The sequence below is a fragment of the Gossypium raimondii genome, chromosome 13 (assembly GCF_025698545.1).
Source record: "Gossypium raimondii isolate GPD5lz chromosome 13, ASM2569854v1, whole genome shotgun sequence".
In the NCBI taxonomy this organism is placed as follows: Eukaryota; Viridiplantae; Streptophyta; class Magnoliopsida; order Malvales; family Malvaceae; genus Gossypium; species Gossypium raimondii.
The window spans coordinates 23540281-23566549 of NC_068577.1; the positions used below are offsets into that span (position 1 = coordinate 23540281).

The 26269-nt window shown below is 33.7% G+C and overlaps 1 protein-coding gene across 1 annotated transcript; it reads left to right on the forward strand.

The window, feature by feature from the left end:
• The first annotated feature begins 8738 nt into the window (after window positions 1–8738).
• Window positions 8739–10279, forward strand: LOC105766947 (auxin-responsive protein SAUR23). Its single transcript, XM_012586491.2, has one exon. The coding sequence runs from the start codon at window positions 8850–8852 to the stop codon at window positions 9144–9146; it is 297 nt and encodes a 98-aa protein (XP_012441945.1). The 5' UTR covers window positions 8739–8849; the 3' UTR covers window positions 9147–10279.
• Window positions 10280–26269: the final 15990 nt, after the last annotated feature.

Consider the following 26269-nt stretch of genomic DNA (forward strand, 5'->3'; position numbering starts at 1 on the left):
AACTTAAATATTCCATAATTCTTTTTAACCACATCATTTCACAAATTCCTTGAGCCATTGATCTAAACTCAGCCTCTACACTACTTCTTGCTACAACACTTTATTTTTTGCTTCACCAAGTCACAAGGTTTCCCCAAACAAATGTACAATATCTTGATGTAGGTCTTCTATTTGTTATTGACCCTGCCAAATCTGCATTTGTATAAGCTTCAATTCCTCTTTGTTCAGATCAATTTCTGAATTCTACATTTGGATCAATTTTGTTGTGTCAGTTAGGCGACAACCACTCATTCCAGCCTCTTTTAAAATACCAATCACAGTTTTTTTGAGAGACCACAAGACCCTTCTTTGATCGAGCAACTCCTATTCCAAGAAAGTATTTCAATGGACCCAAGTCTTTGATCTCAAACTCCAATGCTAGATGCTCCTTGAGACACCTTATTTCATCCACATCATCTCCTGTAAGAATGATATCATTGACATAAACTATAATAACTGCTATTCTACCTCTTTGTGAATGTCGATAGAACATTGTGTGATTAGCTTGCCCTTGTGAGCAACCTTGTTTATAACAACTTGACTGAACCATTCAAACCGAGCTCGAGGAGACTACTTTAGACCATACAAAGATTTCTTGAGTTTACATACTCGAGTTCCAAATTTTTCTTCAAAACTTGGAGGAAGATCCATGTAAACTTCTTCTTCAAGTTTCCCATTTAGGAAAGCATTCTTCACATCTATCTGTTGTAAAAACCAATCAAGATTAACAGCAATCGATAAAAGAACTCTAACGGAATTTAATTTTGCTACTAGAGCAAATGTTTCAAGATAATCTATCCCGTATGTTTGAATGTATCCTTTAGCCTCTATCTGGGCTTTGTATCTATCTAAAGATCTATCCGGTTTGAATTTGGTTGTGAACACCTATTTACAGCCCACTATTTTTTTCCCTATAGATACTTTCACTGTTTCCCATGTTCCTTTAAAAAAGCCTCTTTTCACTCAGGAACTTGTAAAGCATCTTTCACATTTTGGGTAGTTTCACAGTATCGAGGCACAAAACAAAGGTTGAATATGTCGAAGACAAGGCTTTATAGGATAAAAAGTTAGACATGGGATATGTCGAAACCATTTTTTTGAAAAACAAAAAAAATTTTAGGTTGTCGACTTTTAAAAATGAAAATTGGGAGTCGCCACCAATCTTTTAGTAAGGTGTGATTGGATCACCTAAAAAACGGCTTTGGTCTATGAGTTTTAGAAAAACGGATCCGGAGTCGATTCACGTCGAGGAAGGATTAGCACCCTCGTAACGCCCAAAATTGGTACCTAGTTAATTAATTAGTGTCTTAAGGTCAAGAATTTGGAAAAACGTAATCCTTAGCAAAACTTAAAAGGTTACGTATTAAGACCCTTATTATTTCAGAGAAAGAAGATACCACACCCAATGCGTTAGGGCACAACATTCTAATTTTCCCCCAAAAATGAATTGGGCCAAAATACTTATACAATAAAACTTTAAAAGAACATCCACTTATCCAAGATTTAAGAAATCACACCCAATACGTTAGGGCACTATTCCTTTAGAATCCCAAACTCGGAATATTTCCTTTACTTTAAAAGAAAGTCCGCTTATCCAAGATTTAAGAAATCACACCCAATACGTTAGGGCACAATTCCTTTAAAATCCCAAACTCGGAATATTTCCTTTATGAATTTTAAAAAATCTTCATTTCGAGAAATCAATGCGTCACATCCAATACGTTAGGACACAACGTGTTGAATTCCCAATAATGAGTTCTTATTTTTTTAATTGAAGAGAAATGCTCGATTGTTAGATTTAACGAAGAAAATCGGAACCCAATACGTTAGGGCTCAATTTCCTTGAAAATCCTAAATACAAGCACTATCTCAATTTTGAAAAGTTTGAAATCGAGTAAAAATGATGTGATGTTACATTAAATATACAATGCAATAATAAATAAATAAACAAGTGAAAGACATAAGCAAAACTATAAAATATAAAAATAAAGGATATAAACTGTACTTATAATAAGTACATTGAAGTTATGGAGAATACAAGACATACATGGATTTATATGAAGATATAGACTATAAGATTCATATAAAATATAATGCATTTATAAAAAGAAATATATAAATATATATATTATAAAATTTGTGTAAAAAAATAAATAGGTAGTTAAACATTTTCAAAAATAAATAAATAAAATAGATATATACGTGTATATATATAAATATAAAAGAACATTCATTAGAAAAAAATAATATGTATACATGTACATATAAAATATCTATAGATTAAAAATAATTAAATAATATCTACATTATCAAAATTGAATAAAATAAATAAATATGTGTATATATATAAATATGAGAAAATATTAATTGAAAAAATATAATATGTACATATATATAAAAAATAATTATATACATATATAGATTAAAAACGATAATTACATATATACAAAAAATGATAATAATTAAATTAATTAATTTAAAAATATTAAAAAACTATGAAGAAAACATGTACAAGTATACGTGTACATATTTACAAAAGTAAAACAAGCTTTTGAAATTAAAAATATAAAAGTATATATATTATAAAAATGTTTGTATGTACATAAAATAATAATTAAATAATAATAATAATAATAACAATAATAATAATAATAATAATGATGAGGAAGATGAGAAAATAAAATTAAAAAAAAACGAATTGCAAAAAAACAAATAGATAGAAAAAAACTAAAATAACAAGAAATAAATGAAATTTAAGCAAAATAATGGGCGAAATCGCGACACGCGAATTACATGGAGGGCCCAATCGGAAATAATCCGCCTCCCCAAAACAGTGTCGTTTCGCTAGCATGATTTAAAACAGTTTTTAGAAAAAAAACATTGTTTGCAAGATAAAAAAAAAAAAAAAAAAACAAAGGCTCTCTACTAAGGTTTTAACCCCACCCTGACACCACTGCTCACTCTTGCCGATGTCTCGATTATGCAGAGACGGCACAAATCCGCGATTCCAACTTGAGGAGTAAGCCCTTTCCTCCTTTCTTTATATTTTAAGCAAAAATAAATAAAGAGATAAAGAAACTAAAATATATATACATCTATGTATAAATGAAAAATAAAAGAACGATAATCCTCAAGGTAATATAGAGAAAAAAACCTTTGTATTCAAAAAGAAAATTTTCCTTCTCTCTTTTCGCCTCCTCCCTTTTACATTACATTCAAGTGGCTTTATATAGCCATTCTAAAAAATGATATAAAGAAGAAACAAATCTCTTTTATTTGATTTGTGAATCTTTGATTTCATTTCCTTTTTTTTTCTTGCTTGATATGCTTGATTTGATTTTGCAATCCTTGATTTTCTTTCCTTTCTTGTTTGTTTCCTTGCAGGTGAAGATCGATGACGCTTTCGTGGATCATGCAAAAGTCTTCTTAGAAACCCTAGGGTTTCTGCAAATGATTTGAGCCACTTAATTTGGGCCATTTTTGAAATTGGGCCACCGTTTTAAATTGGTTTTGGGCCTTATGGCCCGTTTGTAATTTTGGGCCTTTTACCCGGGCCAAAATCGGGTATTACAGGATATTTGACAACATTTTAAACACCTTTTCTTTTAGCAATTGGAATATCTAAATGAAAAAATACATTGGCTGGATTATGAGCTTTACTTGGACTTTTGGCAAGATCTTGCAGGTCAGATTCTTGGTGATGAATCTAGTGGATTCCACTTTCTTGATTTCAATTTCTTCTTGAGTAAACTATTAACTCCTTTGTTTGTTCTTTATTCTCATGATTAGACTCTACACTTTCATACTCTTTTTTATTAACAACATTAACATCATTCATTTTTGTGTTAATCATAAATTTGCCTTCCCCATTATTAGAATCTCTATGTTGTACATTCCTAGTCTTTTCATGATCAGTTATAGAATATTCCTTACTATAATTCCCTCCATGAATATTAGAATCAAAATAAGATTGTATTTTAACAAATGTGACATCAATGGTAACAATAATCTTCCTAACAAGTGGATCATAACATTTGTAACCTTTTTTTATTAGAAGCATAGCCAACAAAGACACATTTTTTTGCTCTAGGATCTAGTTTACCTTGGTTGTGAAGATGAACAAAAACACTACACTCAAAAACTCGGAGGGATAAATCTATGATCAATTTAGATTTAGGAAAGTTATCTTTAAAGAGACCAAAAGGAGTTTTATAGTTTAGAGTTTTACTGGGAATTCTATTAATAAAATATGTAGTTGTTAACAAAGATTCGCCCCAAAGATAACGTGGAACCTGACTAGTGAACATCAAGACTCTAGTTACTTCCAAAAGATGTCGGTTCTTGTCGGTTCTTTCTTTCTACCACCTCATTTTGTTGTGGCGTATTTGTACAAGAGGATTGGTGGACTATTCCATGTTTGGTTAAGAAAACACCAAATTGTCACTTCGAAATACTTCTATTTTCACGCCAAATTGTGTTTTCATCATAGCATAAAAAGAATGAAACACATTTTTAACTTCAAACCTATCTTTTAATAAAAACACCTAACAAATACGAGTAAGATCATCAATAAATGTGACAAACCAATGTTTTCTTGAAAAAGTTGCGACTCTTGAAGGTCCTCTTGTCTAGCTTTCCAGAGTTTTATTTTTAACTCAAAGATTTTTTAAGCGTTTTCTAGATCTGAATAGTTATCTTTCACAGCATCCTAAAAATCTTTAACAGTAGGGAGAAAAAGAAAAGGTTTACCTACGGATGCTTCCATGGAATTAATATGCCACGCAATTATCATATAATTTTTCGACCTCCACTTACTCATCTTTGGATCGCCCACCTGTGGTTGCTTGACTTCACCAGTTAAATAACCTAGCTTGTCGCACCTATCAAATGCTAATTTTATGGACTGCAACCATTCCAGATAATTCTTGCCATTCAACTTGTGAGATGTCAGCTGAAAAGAATGGTGAGACGCCTCTGACCCTTGAGTCATTGTACTCTCAGTAGTTGTTTCAACGGTAGAACTTTCTTCCTCTGTATGATTGCTGGATCCTTTATTTCTAGTGAAGGTTGTTTTAACCATGATGTTACTAGAGATTTAACCTAGCTCAGATGCCATGAAAGTTTTCAAGAGAGCATTAAATAAAACTGTTCTATACTTTATTAACTAAAGAACTAAACTTAAATAGAGAAAAAAGTCCTAATCCTAATTGGGAAAATAATTTCAACATTTAGCTCAACGAACACCTCGCGTTTTTATACATAGGAAGTAAGTGTATAAGGTGGATTGTTTTTTGCAACCCGATGCCCTTGCCAACTAACTTAAATGTTGTAACCACTACATAATTAATGCTAAATTTCTTTCAGAGAAGAAGGTCTTTTGTTTCATGAATTTGTTTGTGGTGTTGTGTTTGAGTCAAAATCTAATATCCATGTTTTGAACCCTTTCATTTCACATGCTAGCCCATCGTTTATGACCTAACCTATGATCTGCCACTCCTGATTAAAAAGGGTTCTAGGCATTTAGAAGACCTATTTGCACAGAAGTTAAACTTATTTCATTATAAAAGTTCTCATTTTAGGAATATTGCAGTTCATACCTATTTCTTTTCTTTCATAGGTTTCTACTATGATGGCATGATATTGGCCTAGACAGGAGCATACATGGTGAGGAAGTACTTAAAACTACGTTTCCTATGAATTTCATGCATATAACATGCACTTGTTTCTCACCTTCCTTTAGACCTCTTTGCTAGCAGTCTGGCACACTTCAAATAAAATCTAGGACATGATGTATACAAATTCTATGTTCCAACACTAAATTAAGCAAGGCTTGCACTGCTAGAAACTAGTTGAGGATTGGCTTTTATATTTAGACTAGAAAACTCTATGTTCCCTTTGTTGCACATGGTAGCTAAGTGGCATGTATATTTTAGTTCAAGTTTACTGTAATTGATTGGTCTCCGTGAAAAAATTTCAGACGCTATGCCTATAACTTACGTTAGATGCTTTTTTTTCTTTTTGCATTCTCTTCTTTGTCCATGAATAAATCATTTAACAAACAAATATTCAAGTCAAGTAAAATGAAAGATTTTTCTTCTAATCCATCGATCTCTGTAGTCTATTTTTGGTGACAATGGAGGATTATCCTAATATCATTCTTTACAAGACTGGTTAGTGCTTCTATTCAATTTCAACCAATGATTTCTTGAATATTGAGAAATTGAGGCTTTCTTCACTTTTGAAAGCACAAATTGAACAATGCACATGGATTGGTAACTAGTTTCATTCTCTTTTCAACACAGGCAAAGAACAAATGGTACAAGCATCTCTGACGTATATTATTAGTCTTTGATTCTAATTATCAGCAAATATGTAGGGCTTTGCATACCGATTCCTTTTGTTGCTCACCGCTCTCAACTTCATGTGATATGCCTAGTGATGTCATTATCTTCTAAGCCATAATTGAACCATAGATAGTATTTCAAATGGGAAACTTATTTGATTACATTGAATGTCCAGTTATGGTAGATTTGCAACAAGATAAATTTAGGTACCAAATTTGTCCAAATGTTATCATTAGTTGGGAGGCAATACCATGAGATTCCTCAAACCATATGTCTTTTAAATTTTTTTCCATTGAAATTTCTAGAACATTGCTATAATATGAATAAAACTTAAAAAAGATTTATCTACCTAAATAAAATTAAAATATATCCCCAAAATATATGGTTTTACATATTTCAACAAATGATTGTCGGTTTCATTAAATGGTGACCTATTATAGATTGCAACAAAATACACTAAGGTACCTACTTTGTCAAAATGTTATTATTTGTTGGGACTCAAGGCCACGAGATTTCTCACAACATATGTCTCTAAGGCACTCTTTCTTCAGTTTTCACCATTCAATTTGCCTGTGACTACTTACCAATGACCATAAAGAGTTTGCTTCTATAAATACAAATGCTAATGTATAGCAAGCCACCCTGTGCCAATTGCCAAAGCCATTCCTAGACAATCGAGTACTTGTAAAAGAAAAAATTACAAATCACAAAAGTAACAGGTTTTCACTTGCAGAGAATTGTTAATGCTAAGAAGAGTCTAAAACGAACTCTTTCATCTTCAGAGACAACGACAGTGCCTAAAGGCCACTTTGCTGTTTGTGTTGGAGAAGCTGAAAAGAAGAGATTTGTTGTCCCGCTCTCTTTCCCGAAGCATCCTTCATTCCCGAATTTACTGAGTCAAGCTGAAGAAGAGTATGGATCTAATCATGCTCTGGGTCGAAGAAGCATTCATTGAACTCACCTGCAATCTGCAAAGCTCATAAGAAGAAATTATATAAAATGTATGAAAATGACTAACCAAGCAGAGATAGATTCTTGTAGTAAAGCGAGTGTAAATGGTGAATTGTTTTCTGTGGTCCCATGCCCGCCCTTGAGTACTTAATCTAACAAATATATAAATTACTACTTAGGAAAAAAAAATCGACTCGTTCTTTTCATGAATTTCATTTCTGATGGTTAATGTGTGCTGTGTCATTTTATCACTTCACCCTATGTTACTGAATTTGGGGCTGTTGAATACAAATATGTGCCGATACTATGTGTACCTTGTTTGCTGCCATGGTTTGGGCTATGATGGCATGTTATTGGTCAGGAAAGCAACAAATGACATTAGAAGCAGTTAGACTACTGATCATCTGGACTTCACCTATATTACATAGATTTGTTGTTAGTGCAGAGCCTCAGCAAGGAAAATCTCGAATACACAAATAGAACACAAACAATAACTCGAACAGAAAAACCGAAGCAATAGGACAAGCTCCAAGGCGTGTATCAAGCCACTATCTTCAAGTGTCACTGATCTTCAAGTGTCAATTTGGTGGTTCTGAATAGGTCTAGTTGTGCGTAGAGCTACCAGTAGGGCGTACTTCACAAGGATTTGTCCTGCAAGTTGATGCCTGGAATGCTATTAAACACCATCTGATATTAGCATTTGATTGCAGGAAAGAATAAAGTATTATTTGAAGGGACGATATATACCAATAATATTCACCATAGATCTATCAAAAATCCTAGGACAAGGTACATATTACATACTACTAGTTAACCTTGGCTTCTTAAACATAGCTTCTATCACAACCATATATTTCTTGGTTGCTTCCATGTTAAATTAAAATTTATTTCATGCATCCAGATTTGGAGCGTATCTTATTCTCTTTTTCAGCTTTACTTATCCAATTAGTCTAATCCTTTCCAACATTTTCTTGTTCATATTTCCTTTATGTCCGAAGCATGTTTAGCCAAGCTCAAAGAGATTTTTATACTTAAAATCTTGAGTGCCAATTTCCAATCTTTAGCCTGTTCTCCATTGGCCATTTTTTCCCCATTATAAGTTTTAGACCAGATCATAGTTATTAATGAAGGAAAATATACTTGTGGTAATGCAGGAGCCTGAGCTCTCGTTGTCCCATTCCAATCTTTTTCCCAGTCATGGATTGTCTACTTTCTAATTTGTAGGGCACACTGTTTTGTCAACAGACAACAGTATGATCTGTAAGGATTGGCCATTTGGGGACCATACCATGTGACACCCTCTTGTACAATGTTCTAACCCCACCAGAATACATTGTAACTACTCAATCTGCAATTCATTAATATCCTATATACATTCTTCCATCTATATATACAACTGCATTATCCACATCACAACCAAGGAATTCTCACATCCTCCTCTACAAGAAAATCTTACCATTCATCTTTTTGAGTCTTCTCCATTATTATTCTTCATACTCAAAGTTACTAACAAAAATGGCTATCCGTGTGCCAAGAATTATGCATACTAAGCAGATTCTTGGTCGTTCTAAACTGTTTGCAAATCAAGCAGCCTCGAACTCAACGGATGTTCCCAAAGGATACATTGCAGTGTATGTTGGGGAGAGCCAAAAGAAGAGATTCATAGTTCCAATCTCATCCTTGAATCGGTCTTCATTTCAGAAGTTGTTAAGCATAGCTGAGGAAGAATTTGGATTCAATCATCCAATGGGTGGTCTCACAATTCCTTGCAGAGAAGAGGTTTTTGTTGATCTCACATCAAGCTTGCATTAGTAGCCAACTGATAAAAGAAATTTAATTAGCTAATACAATTTTTGACCATTGATGTACATCCTTCTATTCATTTGGTAGGAAGAGATGATTGAAATGTATACTCTTCTTAGAAACTATTTTATTATAAATTACAGCGGTTCTATTCTCAAAATTTCCTCTTGTTAAATACATTGTTCAGTTCATATTGCTCCTTTACACCAGTTGTCGTGTCTGATGAACATGTAGCTATTAGTAGCTCACCAGAAAACATCAAAATCTCGCTCCAACCCAAGCCTACAATCCTCCTCGCTTTTCTATGGGAAGTAACCATAAAAATTTCTCCCAGGAAAATAGGTTAGTTGAAACTTGAAAGAAGGAAAATCATCAGGAATGGATTTGGATTAAATTTGGGTTAAAATGAACCAGGCCTCAGTCTTCTTATGCCAAAGGGTTTAGTACAAACTATGAAGGTTAGTTTTGTTTGGTATGATGGGTAAAATTTTAGGAACTGAGATATTGGAGGTAAAGTATGGTCCATCCGTTACAAGGCTTGTTGCAATGCTGGCCACATAATGAGACTTTGCCCTTACCATGTTGATTGCACAATGCTGCCACAATGGCAACTGACGAAGTCAAAGTTTGTGGAAATGGCCTTTCAAAACAGAGTTGGCTGCCAATCCTTTTTTTCCTTTTGTTTGTCTGCAAATCAATTTGATCACTGAACTTCAAGCGTCAATTTGGTGGTTCTAGATAGGTCTAGTTGTGACGAGAGCTACCAGCAGAAGCTACCAGGCGGTACTTCACGTGTACTTCACAAGGCTTTGTCCTGCAAATGCCAACTGATATTATAATTTCATTGCAAGGAAAATGATCTGTTTAATCAAGTCCGAAGCATATTCTATCCAAGTTCAAAGAGCTTCTCATATGTTTATTGATATAACTTCTCGCTTGGATACACCATAAGAGAAGCCAACATATACTCTCTTTTTATAGTAGGAACACCAAATGTACATATACGTTTTCCTCTTGCTTTTGGCCTTTTTGAAGCGGGATTTTTATATTTTATTTGTCACAAATGAGTGGAATAGGAATTCTGAAATATTGGCATTTGAAGTCATAGCAAAAAAAAATGGAAGAGACAATTGTTTTCAGTCTCTAGCTTGCCTGTATTCACATTTTAGATCAGATATGGGGTGAGACTAAAACAGGAAAAACCCCCATCTGTGCAAAAACATATGATTATCCGATGAAAGAAAATGCATGACTCGTATTACTGGCGACCTATATTATTCTTGCTTTCATATTCAGTTTTGTTCCCACACTCCAGTTCTGCTAATCCTAGAATTAAGCCTTTTGACAATCTTATCAATTTACTTAGCATTTCATTTCTCATAATAGTAAGCCTTTTGAAAGAAAAAACCCTCTCACAGTAGCAATACATCAATGGTAAGGGTCTTTTTAGTCATAAATAGGTAACCAAAAGGTTAAAAGAAGTTGAGCATTGATGTATTGCTGAGAAAAATCCACTCTACTTTTTTTCAACCTTTTGGTTACCTATTTCTTAAATCACCAAAATAAATATCACCCAAGAAGCCAAAAATTTGTCTTTGGTCATTTCAAAGCAATTCCTTTAGAACTCTGTTTTCGGATTGCTCTGTTTTAGCTATATGAGTAGTCTTTAATTGAATTTTTGAAGTTAGAATTTCTCATAATTTCAAATTTGGAGTTTTAGCCATTGGTTTAGTAATCAAGATGGTATTACCTACAAAACCAAAATTAATATTTCAAACTGAATGCACTGTTAAACTAAGTTTTGAAGTAATATTATTATAGCAAAAAACAGAGTTTTTGAGGATTTTAATAATGCCGTTATTAGGACATTTTGAAAAAAAGTGTAGAAGCACAATATTTGATCGTGTTGCATTAGAAATAACATGTACTGGTTTAAATTTATTTTATATTGTAAATAAAGTCATCTAACAGTCAGCAAGATAACTGTTAACATCTCGAAGACCAGAATTCTTGGTACCTGTGATTTCATGTTAGCATGAAACATTGAAATCTACCTTCCATATGTTTTGGTTTGCTGATGGTGCCAACGCCGAGTAGTGTACTAGGCTTTGTTCTTTGATCAAACCCATGCTTATAAGGCTAAAACAATTCTGGGATTCAACTTCCACCCATGCATTTTCTTGCGCGTTGCTTTCTGATACAACTGTTCTGTTTTCATATTTTTTTACTGCCCCTTATATCACTCAGTTTGGTTGAATATCAAACCTAGCATCTGACACTACATAGGATGATTTTCATATCTACAGAATGTGAATCATAAATACTGTTTACTTTTTCAGCATCTACAGTCATAGTTTGTTTGTTTTCTCAAAACTCTTTCACTGACATCTTTTCCAAAATGGATTGTTTCATTATTACTCGGATGGGAAGGAATTCAAATATTTTCGACATTTTAATTATACTTGTAGGTGCAAGCTCATATAGCTAAAGGTGAGTTTGGATGGGCGATGCATTTATCTGCGATTAGTGTAAAAACAGCGGTGGCGGTGAGATTAGATACTGTAGTGATACTATAGCATGAAACAAAAAGTAAGCTAAACGTACCGCACCGCACCGCACCCAATCACCCATCCAAATCCACCCTAGGTCCAGGTGATAGACTAGCGCGATTGACGGACAAAATCAACAGTTGAAAATCTTCTTGTGATCAGTGAATCTATAGCAGTTCTGGAAATTTTGATATCAAATTGGTTATGGAGCAAAGGCACATAATGGCATAGTAATGTTACTATGATAAGTGTTTTCTAGATTTTGCAAAATTTTGGCCCTTTCTTTCTTGTTTTATTTTAATTTTTTTTTAACTCTGTACTCATAAGAAATGCAAAAATATAGTTAAACTATTTCTTTATTTAAAAGAAAGTGTGGAGTGTGTCCCGTATTTTTAGATAAATAGAGTCAACATTGCTATGTGATAAGTGTTAAAAGTAACATTTTTTAATCCCGTTATTAATGCATTTTTGGATTATTATTCGAGTTAAAATGGTGAATTTTATGCTTGTAATCATTTAAATTCATGTTTTTATACTTAAGAGAGCATTTAAAAGCAAAAGGAGTGAAAATCAAAAACTCGAAGCAAGTTTCAAGAGCCACACGGGCTGGACACATAGCCGTGTGACCCACATGGGCTACCACACGGCCATGTGCTAGATCGTGTGGATTTCACGAATTGCACCCCAAACACGTGGAAAAACACAATTTTTAAGTTTTTCAGGCATTTTAAGACCTATATATGACAAAGATAAGAAGATGGGAGCAAGCCGTCAGAGAATATTGAAGAAAACACCATTGAAACCGACTCTAAAATAGATTTCCATCAAGATTGAAAATCTCCTTTTGATTTCTTTAAAGTTTATTATGGGTTTTCTTGTTTTTTGTAGTTATACTGTCTTTGAGATGTTTTTATTTGCGATTATGAAGTAACTTTTTAAATACCTAGGGGAGATGAACCCTATGATAAAATTATGTCTGTTAATTTCAATTTTTACATGATAAATATTTGAATCTTGTTCTCAATTATATGTGCTTAATTCTTGATTTAATATTTCTAGACTATTAATCCATATTTGATATGCTTGAATCAGAGAAGGAATAGACCCTGTTTAAGAGTAAATCTATCGTAATTGAGTGGAGTTGCATGCAATCCTATAACTAGGACAACATAAATCTACCGGATTAGAGTCAAATCTAATAGAGGGATCCATAAATCAACTTAATGTGACAATAGGGGTTTTAATTAGAAAGAAATTTTAATTAATCAACCTAGAGTCAGTTACTCTTAGTCTTGAAGAGAGATATTAGCATAATTTAGGGATTTCTACCAATCAAGATACTATGTGAAGAAATTGCGTAATATAGATTGATAATAACAGATGAAATCTAGGTGGATTCTTTCCTGGGTATTGTCTTACTTCTTGGTTACTTACTCGATAATTTTCCCGATTTGTTCTCTGTCGTGTTCTTTAGTTAATTTAATTAGTTAATTTTAGTTTTTAATTAATCACTCCAATTTTTCGGTTAAATAATAGAAATACGGTAATTACGTGTACTTTTAGTCTTTGTGGAAACGATATATGTGCTCACCGTAGCTATACTAATAATTGATAGGTGCACTTGCCTTTGTCAAATTTTTAGTTGGTGTACAACTGTAATCACTACAAGGAAGACCCAATGCCACAACAATGCGACACTCGACATCCCGACGAGGCGATATACGATGCCACGACGTGGTGATGTGTTCCCACATTGATGTGTCACGAAACTAACTAAAAAGTTAACTAAGGCAAGTATACCTATCAATCAATAATATAGTTACGGTGAGAAAAGATACCGTTCCTACGAAGACTAAAAGTACTAGTAATAATTGTCTTTCTATTATTTAACCAAATAATTCGAGTGATTGATTTAAAACTCAAATTAAGTAATGAACACAACAAAGAACAAAATATGAAAATAATCAATTCACAACCAAGAAGCGAAACAATACCTATGAAAGAATTCAACTAGATTTCATCTGTCACTATCAATTTAAATTACGCAATTTGTTTACATAGTATCTTGATCCATAGAAATTTCTAAATTATGAAAATATCTCTTTTGATTATAAGAGCAACAGACTTTAGGTTAATTAATTGAAATTTGTCTCTAATTAAAACCTCTATTATTGCATTAACTCGTGCTATGGATTCCCCTATTAGATTTGACTCTAATCTTGTAGATTTATGTCATCCTATTTCTAGGATTGCATGCAAATCCACTCAATTACATAAGATCTACTTTTAGACAGGTCTATTGAACCACATATCTAATTACATCAAACATGGATCAATACTCTAGAAATATTAAACCAAGAATTAAGCACACATAATTGATAATAAGAAACTAAGTATTTATCGCGTAAAATAAAAATCAAATGACAGAATCCATCATAGGGTTCATCTCCCTAGATATTTAGAATATTAGTTCATGCTTGAAAATAAAAACATCCAAGACATATTATACCCATAAGAAATAAAGAAACTCATGATAACTTCCTAAGAAATCATTTGGGAATCTTCAATTTTGACGAAAATCTGCTTCACAGTAGGTTTCAATGGTGTTTTTTGAGCAGTTTTCTTAAATATTCTCTAATGAATCTCTCCTATATTCTTATTCTTGTTATATATACGTCTTAGAATGCTCGAAAAACCTAAAAATCATGATTTTTTGTTATCCGGCGCGCAATCGTGTGAAATCGACACGGATTACCACACGTCCGTGTGGAATTGTGTCGCTCGTGAATATGATTTGCGAATTGTGCAAGTATACATGTCAAACAACTAATAAAGTGATGAGTGAGATAGTCTCCACAAGGATTAGAACAGTATAATTTGGTCGAGTTATTAGAGTTAGGCTAGATTAATGCTGAAGCAAAATAACAGTGAGAATGTAGTGGCAAAAATGAGAGAATGATGATGTATAAAATGTGCAACACAAAACAAGTAAATGAAATAAGAATGTCACAGTAAACTGAAAAGTATATAGGATTTTTCCTATATAATTCATCATCTTTTTACTAAAATTTGTTGTTAAAACAAAGTAATTTTTTTAATAAATTAATGAAATACGCGAAAATATGAAATTAGGACATGAAAGTATTAAAATGTGATTTTATGCTTTATTATATAGTTTTCATGCATAAAATGACTTATTTTATATTAGTTTGAGCATATTATATTTTGAAGCTATAAAGTGGGCCATGCATGATTAAATTAAATAATAAAATATAAAGTTATATTTAATAATTCATTTTAAATATTTCATTAATAAATTGGGTTTTAATTAATTAAGTAAATTAATTAATTGAAGTGGTTAAAATTATATTATTTGGTCCTCTAAACTATCTACTATTTTTGGACAGGTGTGAGACTTTTTTTCTAATTGCAAAATCGTCCAAATTGGAGACCAAGTCAACCCAATTTTTTGCTGAACATGGCTGATCATAAATCAATTTTTGGTTTAATTACACAAAGTCCTTGAAAAATTAAAGAAATCAGAGATTTTCTCGAAGATTTGCTGGTGACGGAGTCTTAGTCCTGAGTTGTGGTGGCACTCAAATTGACCAAGAATCAAGCAGGATCAGCCACATTTCCTCAATTCATGGTCGGCTATCCTTGGAAGAAGTTTCAAAAGATGGACACTCCTATTTTTAGCAAACTAGCTCCCTTGCCTCACCTATAAATAAGAGTTCATTTCTCACTTTTTCAATCATCTCTCACACATTCATCATTCTCTCCTCTCTCAACTCTCTTAGCTATCTGTCCCCCTTACGCCTATCATCATCCTTGCATAAGGATTTTTAGCAAAATTAGTCTCTTAAAGAACCCTTGGTTGGCCACATTGGAGAACCATCAGCAAAGGAGCAAAGCAAAGAAGCGAAGGAGCCTCATCAGTCAGAGTCTTGGGTGACAGCCACTCTGAATTGGGTTTAGTCTTTCTTTTCTTTAATTTAATTTAAAGATGTTTGCTATGAGTTCTTTGTTCTTGTTTACAACAATCATAGCTTAATTTTATTTAAGCTAGGATGATTATTTTAATTAAATAATATTTATTTGATTCATGCTTATAATGTTTGTGTCTCAATCGATCATGTTTTCAATTAAAATCAAGTTTGTATTTCATTCATACGTGATTAAAATGCACCTGTATTAGCTGAGCGGTCCTAACCAGACGATGGCTAATGGACGCATAATTGAAATGTGCATGCTCAATTTAGATCCTAACCCGATTAAATTGTAGGTTGCATAACAACCCTCACCAGGCTCTGTTATCTGCATAGTTTTTAGATTTGTGTGATTAAATTGTTTCAAACCTGACCCGTCCCTGTTACTTTAAACGAATACTAAGAAACCCTTAGTAAATAAGGATCAGTAAAATGCGTATTTACTAAGTAAAGGATTCCAAAAGGACCTAATGTGGTTTCCAAACTCATGAAAGATCAAGTTGCCATAGAATGTTTTTCCAAAAATTATTAAGCATGTTGATAATAAATTGAGTTTAATTAAAGTAATTGTCCTAGTTTATTTATGTTATAATTGTTGCAAAATTGTGTTTCATTTTAATAAAATATATTTCATTTAGTTTGCATACTTAGGATAATTTGCATTAGGGATCATTGCATTTAGTTTAATATATTTCAATCACCACTTTTCAACTATATTGTGTTTTTGTTTACCAAATTGTTAATATAATTTTACAAATTAAGTGACTTAGCACAAATACAATCCCTGTGGAGATGATAACTCGATACTTACTTATTACTTGATAATGACTATGTACACTTGCACAAACCTACGCGTTATAGTCACGACAAAGTAACTACAGAAAAGAAGATTAAGGAATTGCAATGTTGATTAGGACGGCTGGGATTACTGATGCATCTACATTCTCTGACTATTAATGTCACAGCAAAGTATTGAACATTCTATTGCTCGATAGGTTTGTACAGTAGTCTGCTTCTCTCAAAAGCAAACCATGGGTCACCTTCCCTAAGGTACTATATGTCTATAGACTTAAGTTCGGCTACCATTAATATTTTCTACCCTCTTTCGAATGAGGCAAGGCTTTATGTCTGGAGGTTGTTGCGAATAAATAATTTTTCATTCACTCATATTATCCAATGTCTATCCAAATAACCTAACCATATCGGCATTAAGTTATCTTAATAACTTGCTGCATATTCATCAATACACAGCCTGTAATAAGCATGAAATTGATAGTCACAAAACTAAATATAAATACGATAAAGGCAAGAGCACCTATTGAACAATAATATAGCTACGGTAAGTAAAGATATCATATTCACAAGGACTACAAGTATTAGTAATTACTATTTTCTTATTATTTAGCCGACCATTTGGAGTGATGGATTTTAAAGCTAAAATTACAAAACTAATTTAACTAAGAATGCAACAGAGAGTGAACCAAAGAAATAATTGAATATTAACCAATGAGAGAAACAATACCCAGGAAAGAATCCACCTAAACTTCACCTATTATTATGAATCTAAATTAAACGATTTATTCACTTAGTGTCTTGATATGTATAAATCCCTAAATTATGTTAATATCTCTTTTGAAAATAAGAACAACTGACTCTAGGTTGATTAATTGAAACCTCTTTCTAATTAAAACCTCTATCATCGCATTAACTCGATCTATGAATTCCCCTATTATATTTTACTCTAATCCAGTAGATTTATGTTGTCCTATTTCTAGTATTGCATGCAACTCCACTTAGTTATGCTAGATCTACTCTTAAACAAGGACTTTTCCTGCACTAAATTAAGCACATTACACATGAATTAATATCTTGGAAATATTAAAATAAGAAATAAGCCCACATAATTGAGAACAAGAATAAATTATTTATCATGTAAATTAGAAATCAAATAATAGAATTCATCTTAGGTTTCATCTTTGGGGAATTGTTCATAATCTTGAATGAAAACATCTCAAAGTCACAATAACCACAAGACATAAAGAAACTCATAAAAACTTCGAAAGAAAGTAAAAGGAGATTTTACCCTTACAAGGGTATTACGGTAATCCTACCTTACAGAGGTATTTCAGTAATTCTACCTTACAGGGGTATTTTGGTGATTCTACCCTATAGGGGTATTTCACAAATCAGAGGTATTTGGTAATCTAACAAATTGAGGGTATTTTGGTAATTTAACAAATCGAAGGTATTTTGGTAATTTTATAAATTAGGGTTATTTTAGTAATTTTACAAATTGAGGGGTATTTTGATAATTTTGCAAATTGGGGGTACTTTGGTAATTTCACAAATTGAGGGTATTTCAGTAATTTTACAAATCGGGTGTATTTTGGTAATTTCCCAAATTGAAGGTATTTTGATAATTTTGCAAATTAGGGGTACTTTGGTAATTTTGCAAATTAGGGGTACTTCGGTAAGTTTACAAGTTGAGGGTATTTCAATAATTTTGTAAACCAAGGGTATTTTAGTAATTTTGTAAACCAAATATTCTAAACAGAGATAACGATGCGAATGGGCCTAAGGCCCATTCTCGACCCAAATGGGCCCACACGTTTGTGTGGCCCATTTAGCCCAAATCTAGACACAGATATGAGATTCACATAGTCCAGTCCAATATTTACTACACAATCATACAACTTATTCGATTGGGCCTACGGGCCCATTGGCCCCACATGGCCCCTTTCGGCCCATCGTTGCCCAAACAACCTAAACCCATAAGAACGCTCATGATAGCCTCAACTATCGCGTCGAAGCTCCTACATGTGCGCTCGCACGCTCGTGTGGCTACCATCGCTGACGTGACCACGCCCCATGGCTCTCCAAGTACTAGTTTCGTACCCATCGAGCTTCCAAAAGGACCAATGACCCGAGCTCGATCTAGGGGCCTTCAGGAAACTGTTTCAGCTTTATTTCTTCCACTTTGGAAGGAGAATCAGCTTATTGTTGAAGATGAAGCTCGAGCCAACATCTTGAAGACTCCATGCACTTTAGTGCAAGCTGACTTTAGCTCAATTTCAGCTTCCTAAGCTTCTTTCAGCTCCAATCAGCTCATTTGAGCTTAAATCAGCTCGTTTATGCTCAATTTAAATTATTTTTATCTCGTTTCTTTTATTATTCACAATAACTAAGTATTAACTTTAATTAATTTAGCTTGATATAGCTCATGGTCGAATTCCCTAGCTCAAATCAGTTTGCTTATTATTTCACATCTTTTGAGCTAGCCGAATTTAATTACTAGCTATGTTCTTATTTAATTGTTTTTAAATTTATCATTTACTATTTCTTGATGATTGTTTGGTTTAGTTCAACCCAATATACTTTGGGAATTAATGTGTTCATGTTTCATGTAGGTTCAGCCAAATGTGGAGGCTCATTTAAAGCTAGGTGCATACACGACCATATTCATCATAAGGGAGATTCATGCACGACTACTTTCAACGCATGATGTACTGACCATTAGCTTCCCAAGTACCTATTCAGCCAAGGAGCAGCAACCAATTTAATTTCCAACTTACATTCATGAAATGAATGATACATGAACCACAAGATGCAACGAATATGAGGATGCATGGGCGACTAGCTCTAATGAATGGAAGAATGCATGAATGTCCATCTACATGCATTGTTTACTGATTATCTGTTTCCCATGTGTTTATTCGGCCAAGAAGCACCTATTGGAGGATTCAATCATACCTTAGTCGAACCTAGACAAGGCCATTGGCCTCCCATGCATTCACCAACCATCAAGTTCATTTCCTTAGCCATAAAGCTAGCCATTGAAATCCATTCAGCCGAACTTAGACATAGCTATTAAGGAATACATTTCTAGATTAGTTTAACACATTTATAGCCGAATTACTTAATCTTTAAGCTTGTTTATTCTGTCCATTCGACTATCATATGTAGGCTATACACAGTTTGCTATTTCATTTTGTAGGGAACTTTTTGCCAAAATTATTAATAGAACTTTGTTCTTATGAGGTTTCTTCCTCTCTTATTTCGTTTGAGTCTCGAATTGACTTATCTAGCTCACCAGTGGCGTCAACCTGACTCTTTGAACTTATCACCATTCTGGTGTGGCGTTCTTCAATCTTTTTATACCTTTGGTTCCTACCTCTTTATAGGTCACGGGTCAAGGTCCATATTCTACCTTTGATATTTCCACCTTAAGTGATATATGTCCTGGGGCAATACTCTCTATAGTATTGAATCGTTCTTGAAACTTAAGTTCACTTTTCCATCTCCATCCTATCTATTGAATATAAACCTTATTTTTTCTTTTTAAAAATCAAACTTACAAAATATCCAAATTTAGCCTATCATTTGAACCCGTTTAAAAATTTTTCCACTTAAACTTAATCAAACTTCATTTTAAAATAATTCCGAACGAACTTCTCGTCGACGATCAGGCAATTAAGTGAATTCGACTCAATCAACCAAGCTAGATCACGTCAATCACTGTGTGACCGACATTTTGGCATTTGCTACTCTATAGCTAGAATAAACATCTGATAGGAATCTGGAGTTAATTCGCGCTCCAAACACTCTTATGCCCAAACGCCAACCAAGGTATGCTTACTCTCTTCATAGATCGCTCTATTTAAAGCCAGCTTCTTGCCTACTGTGATTGTAGCTTCACGATGTGGGATCCCTCCATCAATCCTCCCAAACCATCCCAAATTAGTAAAATAGTCACATTTCGTATGGAAGGGGTTTCGAACTCAGGCTCCTCTGTAATTTAATCCACGCCGTTAGCCACCTTACCAACTAGCTCCTTGTGTAACAAAATAAGCACAACTATGCCTATGAGCCAAAGTCTAAGTTCATTTAAAAGAAAATCAAAATGAATAGCAAGCACTAAGAATTGAACCCATGCTCCCTTGCAACCTTAATGATGCCTTGCCACTAGACCACTCACTTCATTGTGTCATATTTTAACCAAACAACTTTATAAGGCCTTCCAGCTAACGCCAACTCCCTTTTAAGGAAAAACTAAAATTTTTGCTAGAGCTCTGGTTTGAACCCCGAACTTCTCCAACATTCCCAACTCTTTCCAAATCACTTAGCCACTAGACTAAACATGCAATTTGTAAAATTTCCTCACACAACTAAAATCAAATTACTCCGATACTCGATGCCCATTTCTCCTAAGCCCAAAATTTAGGGCGTTACAACTCTACCCCCTTAAAGAAATTTCGTCCCCGAAATTTCCATCTATCTAACAGTCATCTAACACAGACTACACCACTATGCTACCATTGCGCACTCTGAACACTAACACAACACTAAAGCAGGCAAATTTTTCACACGCATACAATTTCTAAAACACACAGAATAACTACCAAAATCTAAATTTAAGTATCACAAGACAGTTTAATATCTAAAGTAATCTGAGTATAACAGTTAAAAACAAACAACAGTATTCAAAAAACTTACGAATTCAGCGCTGGAGACTCGTTGTGCCACACAATTAGTGAATCATTTTCAATTCTTCAATCCATTTGAAATAGTTCTTTGAGAATTTAAAAATTTCAAAAACCCATTCCACAGCTGAGTTTTGCAACCTGGCTCTGATACCACTAAATGTAACACCCCAAACCCAGCATAGAAGTTTGGCCCGAATCTGGTGTGTCACATTGAAGTGTTTTTCAAAAACCATGTTTCCATTGAAAACCCTTCTTATTTGAAACTTGAGTAAAACTTAGCTTGTGTTTGTTGAATTTCAAAACAAGGTACATTGAAATGTTGATCACCTTTTAAAAAAAACTTTATTAATCTCGTTGAAAATTTCTTGTAGATGCGGAAGCTAGTTTAAAGTAAAGAAGAAATGTATGTTTTTGAAAACAGAAGTTGGTTCGAAAGCTCGTTTACATCTAACAGATATAAGATGTAATAAAATCCCATACTAAAACAAAATCCAGAGAGGCCTTATTACAGAAAGTAAAACTCAAAACGGAGTTTCAAACATATATAAAGTCCCAAAACATAACAGTTGCGTTCTTCTGGCCACCTCTGAGTCCCTCGCAGCTCTGATCCATCTAAGGCTGGGGATTACCTGAAAAGGTTAACAAACGGGGTGAGTTTACGAAAACTCGGTATGTAATCCTCTTACTAGAATAACAGTCAGTAAACAAAATTAAAAACAGTATGGGCCAGAGCCCTTTAACAAAAACAGAACAGTCCAGAACAGAGCATACGTGGGTCAAAGCCCATAACAACAGAATTGGGCCTAGCCCAAACCAATACAGATACAGTAACCTAAGCCCAGTATAGAGTCAGATCTCATAAATAAATATGCGCAGTATGAGGATGCATCCTACCCCAATCCAGCCAACACACCATCCGTACCAACCCAACACAGTCTGTGGGGAATAAATCGACCCATCTAACCCTATACTCCATAGTGTCAGTACCTGTTGCGGCACCAATCGAGATCGTAGCAAAGCTGCTAAAAATATATATTCGGCACAAAGCCTTCAGTAACAATATAATAATTGGCACAAAGCCATAGGTAACTATAATACGATTGGCACATAGACATCAGCGACGGTAATATAGTAGGCACACAACCTTGGGTAAATATGATCGACACGTAGTCATCAATAATCATAATCGGCACATAGCCCTAGGCAAATACGTTTGGCACACAGCCATAATCAAGATGGTATAGATCCATATGTAGGTTGGCACAAAGCCATAATCAGAATAACTGGCACAAAGCCATAAATCGGGGGGTATTTTGGTAATTTTACAAATCGAGGGGTATTCTGGTAATTTTACAAATTAGGGGTACTTTGGTAATTTTGCAAACTGAGGGTATTTTGGTAATTTTGCAAATTAGGGGTATTTCGGTAATTTTGCAAATTGAGGGTATTTTTGTAATTTTCCAAAGTGAGGGTATTTTGGTAATTTTACAAATTAAGGGTACTTTGGTAATTTTGCAAACCGAGGGTATTTTGATAATTTTGTATATTGGGGGTGCTTCGATAATTTTACAAGTTGAGGGTATTTCAGTAATTTTGTAAACCAAGGGTATTTCAGTAATTTTGTAAATCGAGGTATTATAAACAGAGATAACGATGCGAATGGGCCGAAGGCCCATTCTCAGCCCAAATGGGTCTACACACTCGTATGGCCCATTTAGTCCAAATTTGGCCACAAATATGAGATTCACATAGTCTAGTCCAATATTTACTACACAATCATACAACTTATCTAATTGGGCCCATAGGCCCATTAGCCCCACATTGCCCTTTTTGGCCCATCGTGGCCCAAACAGCCTAAACCCACAAGAATACTTATGATGGCCTCAACTATCGCGTTGAAGCTCCCACATGTGCGCTCACACACTCGTGTGGCTACCATCGCCATTTGATCGGCATTTCGGCATTTGCCGCTCTATAGCTAGAATAGTGCAAAATACACACCTGATAGGAATCTGGAGTTAATTCGCACTTCGAACACTCCTATGCCCAAACGCCAACCAAGGTATGCTTGCTCTCCATAGATCGCTCTATTTAAAGCTAGCTTCTCGTCTACTCTCATGCTAGCTTCCCGATATGGGAACCCTTCATCAATCCTCAAAAACCGTCCCAAATTAGCAAAATAGTCATATTTCACATGCAAAGGATTTTGAACTCAAGCTCCCTTGTAACTTAATCCACGCCGCTAGCCACCTTACTAACTAGCTCCTTGTGTAACAAAACAAGCACAACTAAATATAAACCTATGGGCCAAAGTCTAAGTTCATTTAAAAGAAAATCAAAATGAATTGAAAGTGAAAAAACTTGAACCCATAATCCATTACATCCGTAATGATGCCTTGCCACTAGACCACTCACTTCCTTACGTCATATTTTAACCAAACAAATTTATAAGGCCCTCCAGCTAACGACAACTCCCTTTTAAGGAAAATCTAAATTTTTTTCTCAAGCTCTGGTTTGAATCCAAGACTTCTCCAACACTCCCAACTCTTCCCAAATAACTTAGCCACTAGACTAAACATGCAATTTGTGAAATTTCCTCACACAACTAAAATCCAACTGCTCTGATACTCGAAGCCTATTTCTCCTAGGCCCAAAATTTGGGGCGTTACAATTATTAGCGATACATATTCAACTTAATGATCCATATTTTATATACACTCGACATTTGGTTTGCATCATAACATTTGAACATAATACATACCAAATATACATATATAAAATAAACTAAGCCATACCCGAATATAAGTAAGTAAACCATCACTTTTGATCATATTTTATATGTATAAATACCAAAATCAAACAAAAGGAAATAAGCCATTTTCACATGGGTTTTTCTTTATATACATAATCAAAATCAAACCTAAATATATATGTATATATATATACTAGCCTATACAAGCCATAAGTTCAAAATGATTTTTTTTTTAAAAATACCGAAAGTAGTCGACAGTGTGAATGACTTCACTAATGATCCCCGAGCACGTAACGACCTCCAAAATCTATAAAACAACAACAAATAGATACACAAAGTAAGCTAACTTAGGTTAGAAAGTCTTAAGCAAATACTTATATAATATATCATTAAATAGGCAATATATCAAGTTCGAATAGACACATGTTTATACATCACTAATACATTCATATATCTCAAATCATTTTTGTCATGCCTACTTGATTATACTCAGGCTTCCAATCATTTGCATCCAATTAACATAGGGCCAAACTCACTTTTCATATACACATATACTTATGTTAGCTTTATATATCATTTTTGCAAGAACTAACCAATTTACTTACCAAATTTTTCGAATAGCTAAGTAAACATCACGTACCTGATCACTTTAGTTCATTAATCCCACTTGATATCACTTCAGAGTAAAGCCTACTAAACAAAAATCTTAATATGATATACCGACACGAAGCCTGCTAGGCGTAAAGGCTATTATGGTACACTGGCGTTAAGCTTGCTAGGCGTAAAGCCTGATATAATTCACCGGCATAAAGCCTGCTAGGCATAAAGCCCGATTATCACTGATACAAAATCAATCTTACACATAATTCATATCCATATAAGAAGTACTAATAAATCTTTAAGATGTAAACTAAACATTTTAAACATAGTATCTTAAATAGATCGAACTTTTGCTCAAATTTCACAACCATTTCACATTCGTCTAACATATGAAAATTTCTACAAATAAATTCAGCATAAAAAATTCATATAAATTTTAATTTAACGACATTTATTTGCTTAAAGACTTACCTCTGATGGTGAAAATCGAAACAGGACGATTAATCGATGATTTTGGTTTTTCATCGATCCAACTCCTATTTCTTTGGTTCTTGATCTAAATGTATTCAAAATAAATTAATTTAAATATAATTCCATTCAATTTTGTCCGAAAACACATAAATGGTCAATTATCATTTTGCCCCTGACATTTTACACTTTTTGAAATTTAGTCCCTAGTGCATAAAACACAAAATACACAAAATTTGCACACACCATGCTAGGGCCGAATGTTCCTTGTCTTCATACAAGTCCTCACACTTCATTTATTTCACATTTTAGTCCCTCAAAATTTTATTTTCACAATTTAGCCCATGTATTTCATATATTAATCTAACACATTTATTTCATATTTCACCTACTAACATCATAAAACTCAAACATTCATCAATGGCACATTTCAAAATCATCGGCAATTCACAAAATTAAAACATGGGTTTTGAAGTATTCAAAGCAACAATCTCGAAAACGTAAAAATTATCAAAAAACGGAAGTAAAACTCACATTGAATCAAGCTTAAAAAATGGATGAACCCTAGCTTGTTTTCTTTCTTCTTTTTTTTTTCTTTTGTTTACATATGGCTATGAAGAAAGATGAAAGCCATGGTTTTCATTTTTGTTTTACTTTAACATATATTAACCATTTATTATTTTACTAATTTAACCTTTGTTTCTAAATTTATATACTTCATAATACAAGGTCATTCTTGACCATTATCACCCACTTGCTTAATAGTGGACTGAATTACCTATTAAAGACTCCACATTAAAAAGACATTAGCAATTTAACACTTTACACATTAACTAGCCACTTTTTCATTTTACGCGATTAAGCCCTTTTTCTTTAATCGGTCACTCAAACGACAAAAATTAAAACACGAAAATTTCAAAAATCAAATTCACATATAACAAACATTTAAAATAATATTAAAATAATTTTTGGACTCAAATTTGAGGTCCCAAAACCACTATTCCGATTAGGGTCAAAATCAGACTGTTACAACTCTCCCCCTTTAGGGATTTTCGTTCCCGAAAATCTTACCGGTGAATAGGTGTGGGTAACGTTCTTTCATTGAATCCTTTGGCTCCCAAGTTGCTTCCTCATCTCCGTGTTTATGCCATAGTACTTTTACTAACAAAATTTTCTTACTTCGTAATTTTTTAACCTCACGAGCCAGAATGCTAATCGGTTCTTCTTCATATGACATATCGGACTTAATTTCAATCTCGATCGAACTAATCACATGCGAAGGATCGAATCG

Coding starts and splice junctions, on each gene's coding strand:
- LOC105766947 (XM_012586491.2), top strand. CDS start 8,850: ATGGCTATCCGTGTGCCAAGAATTATGCATACTAAGCAGATTCTTGGT.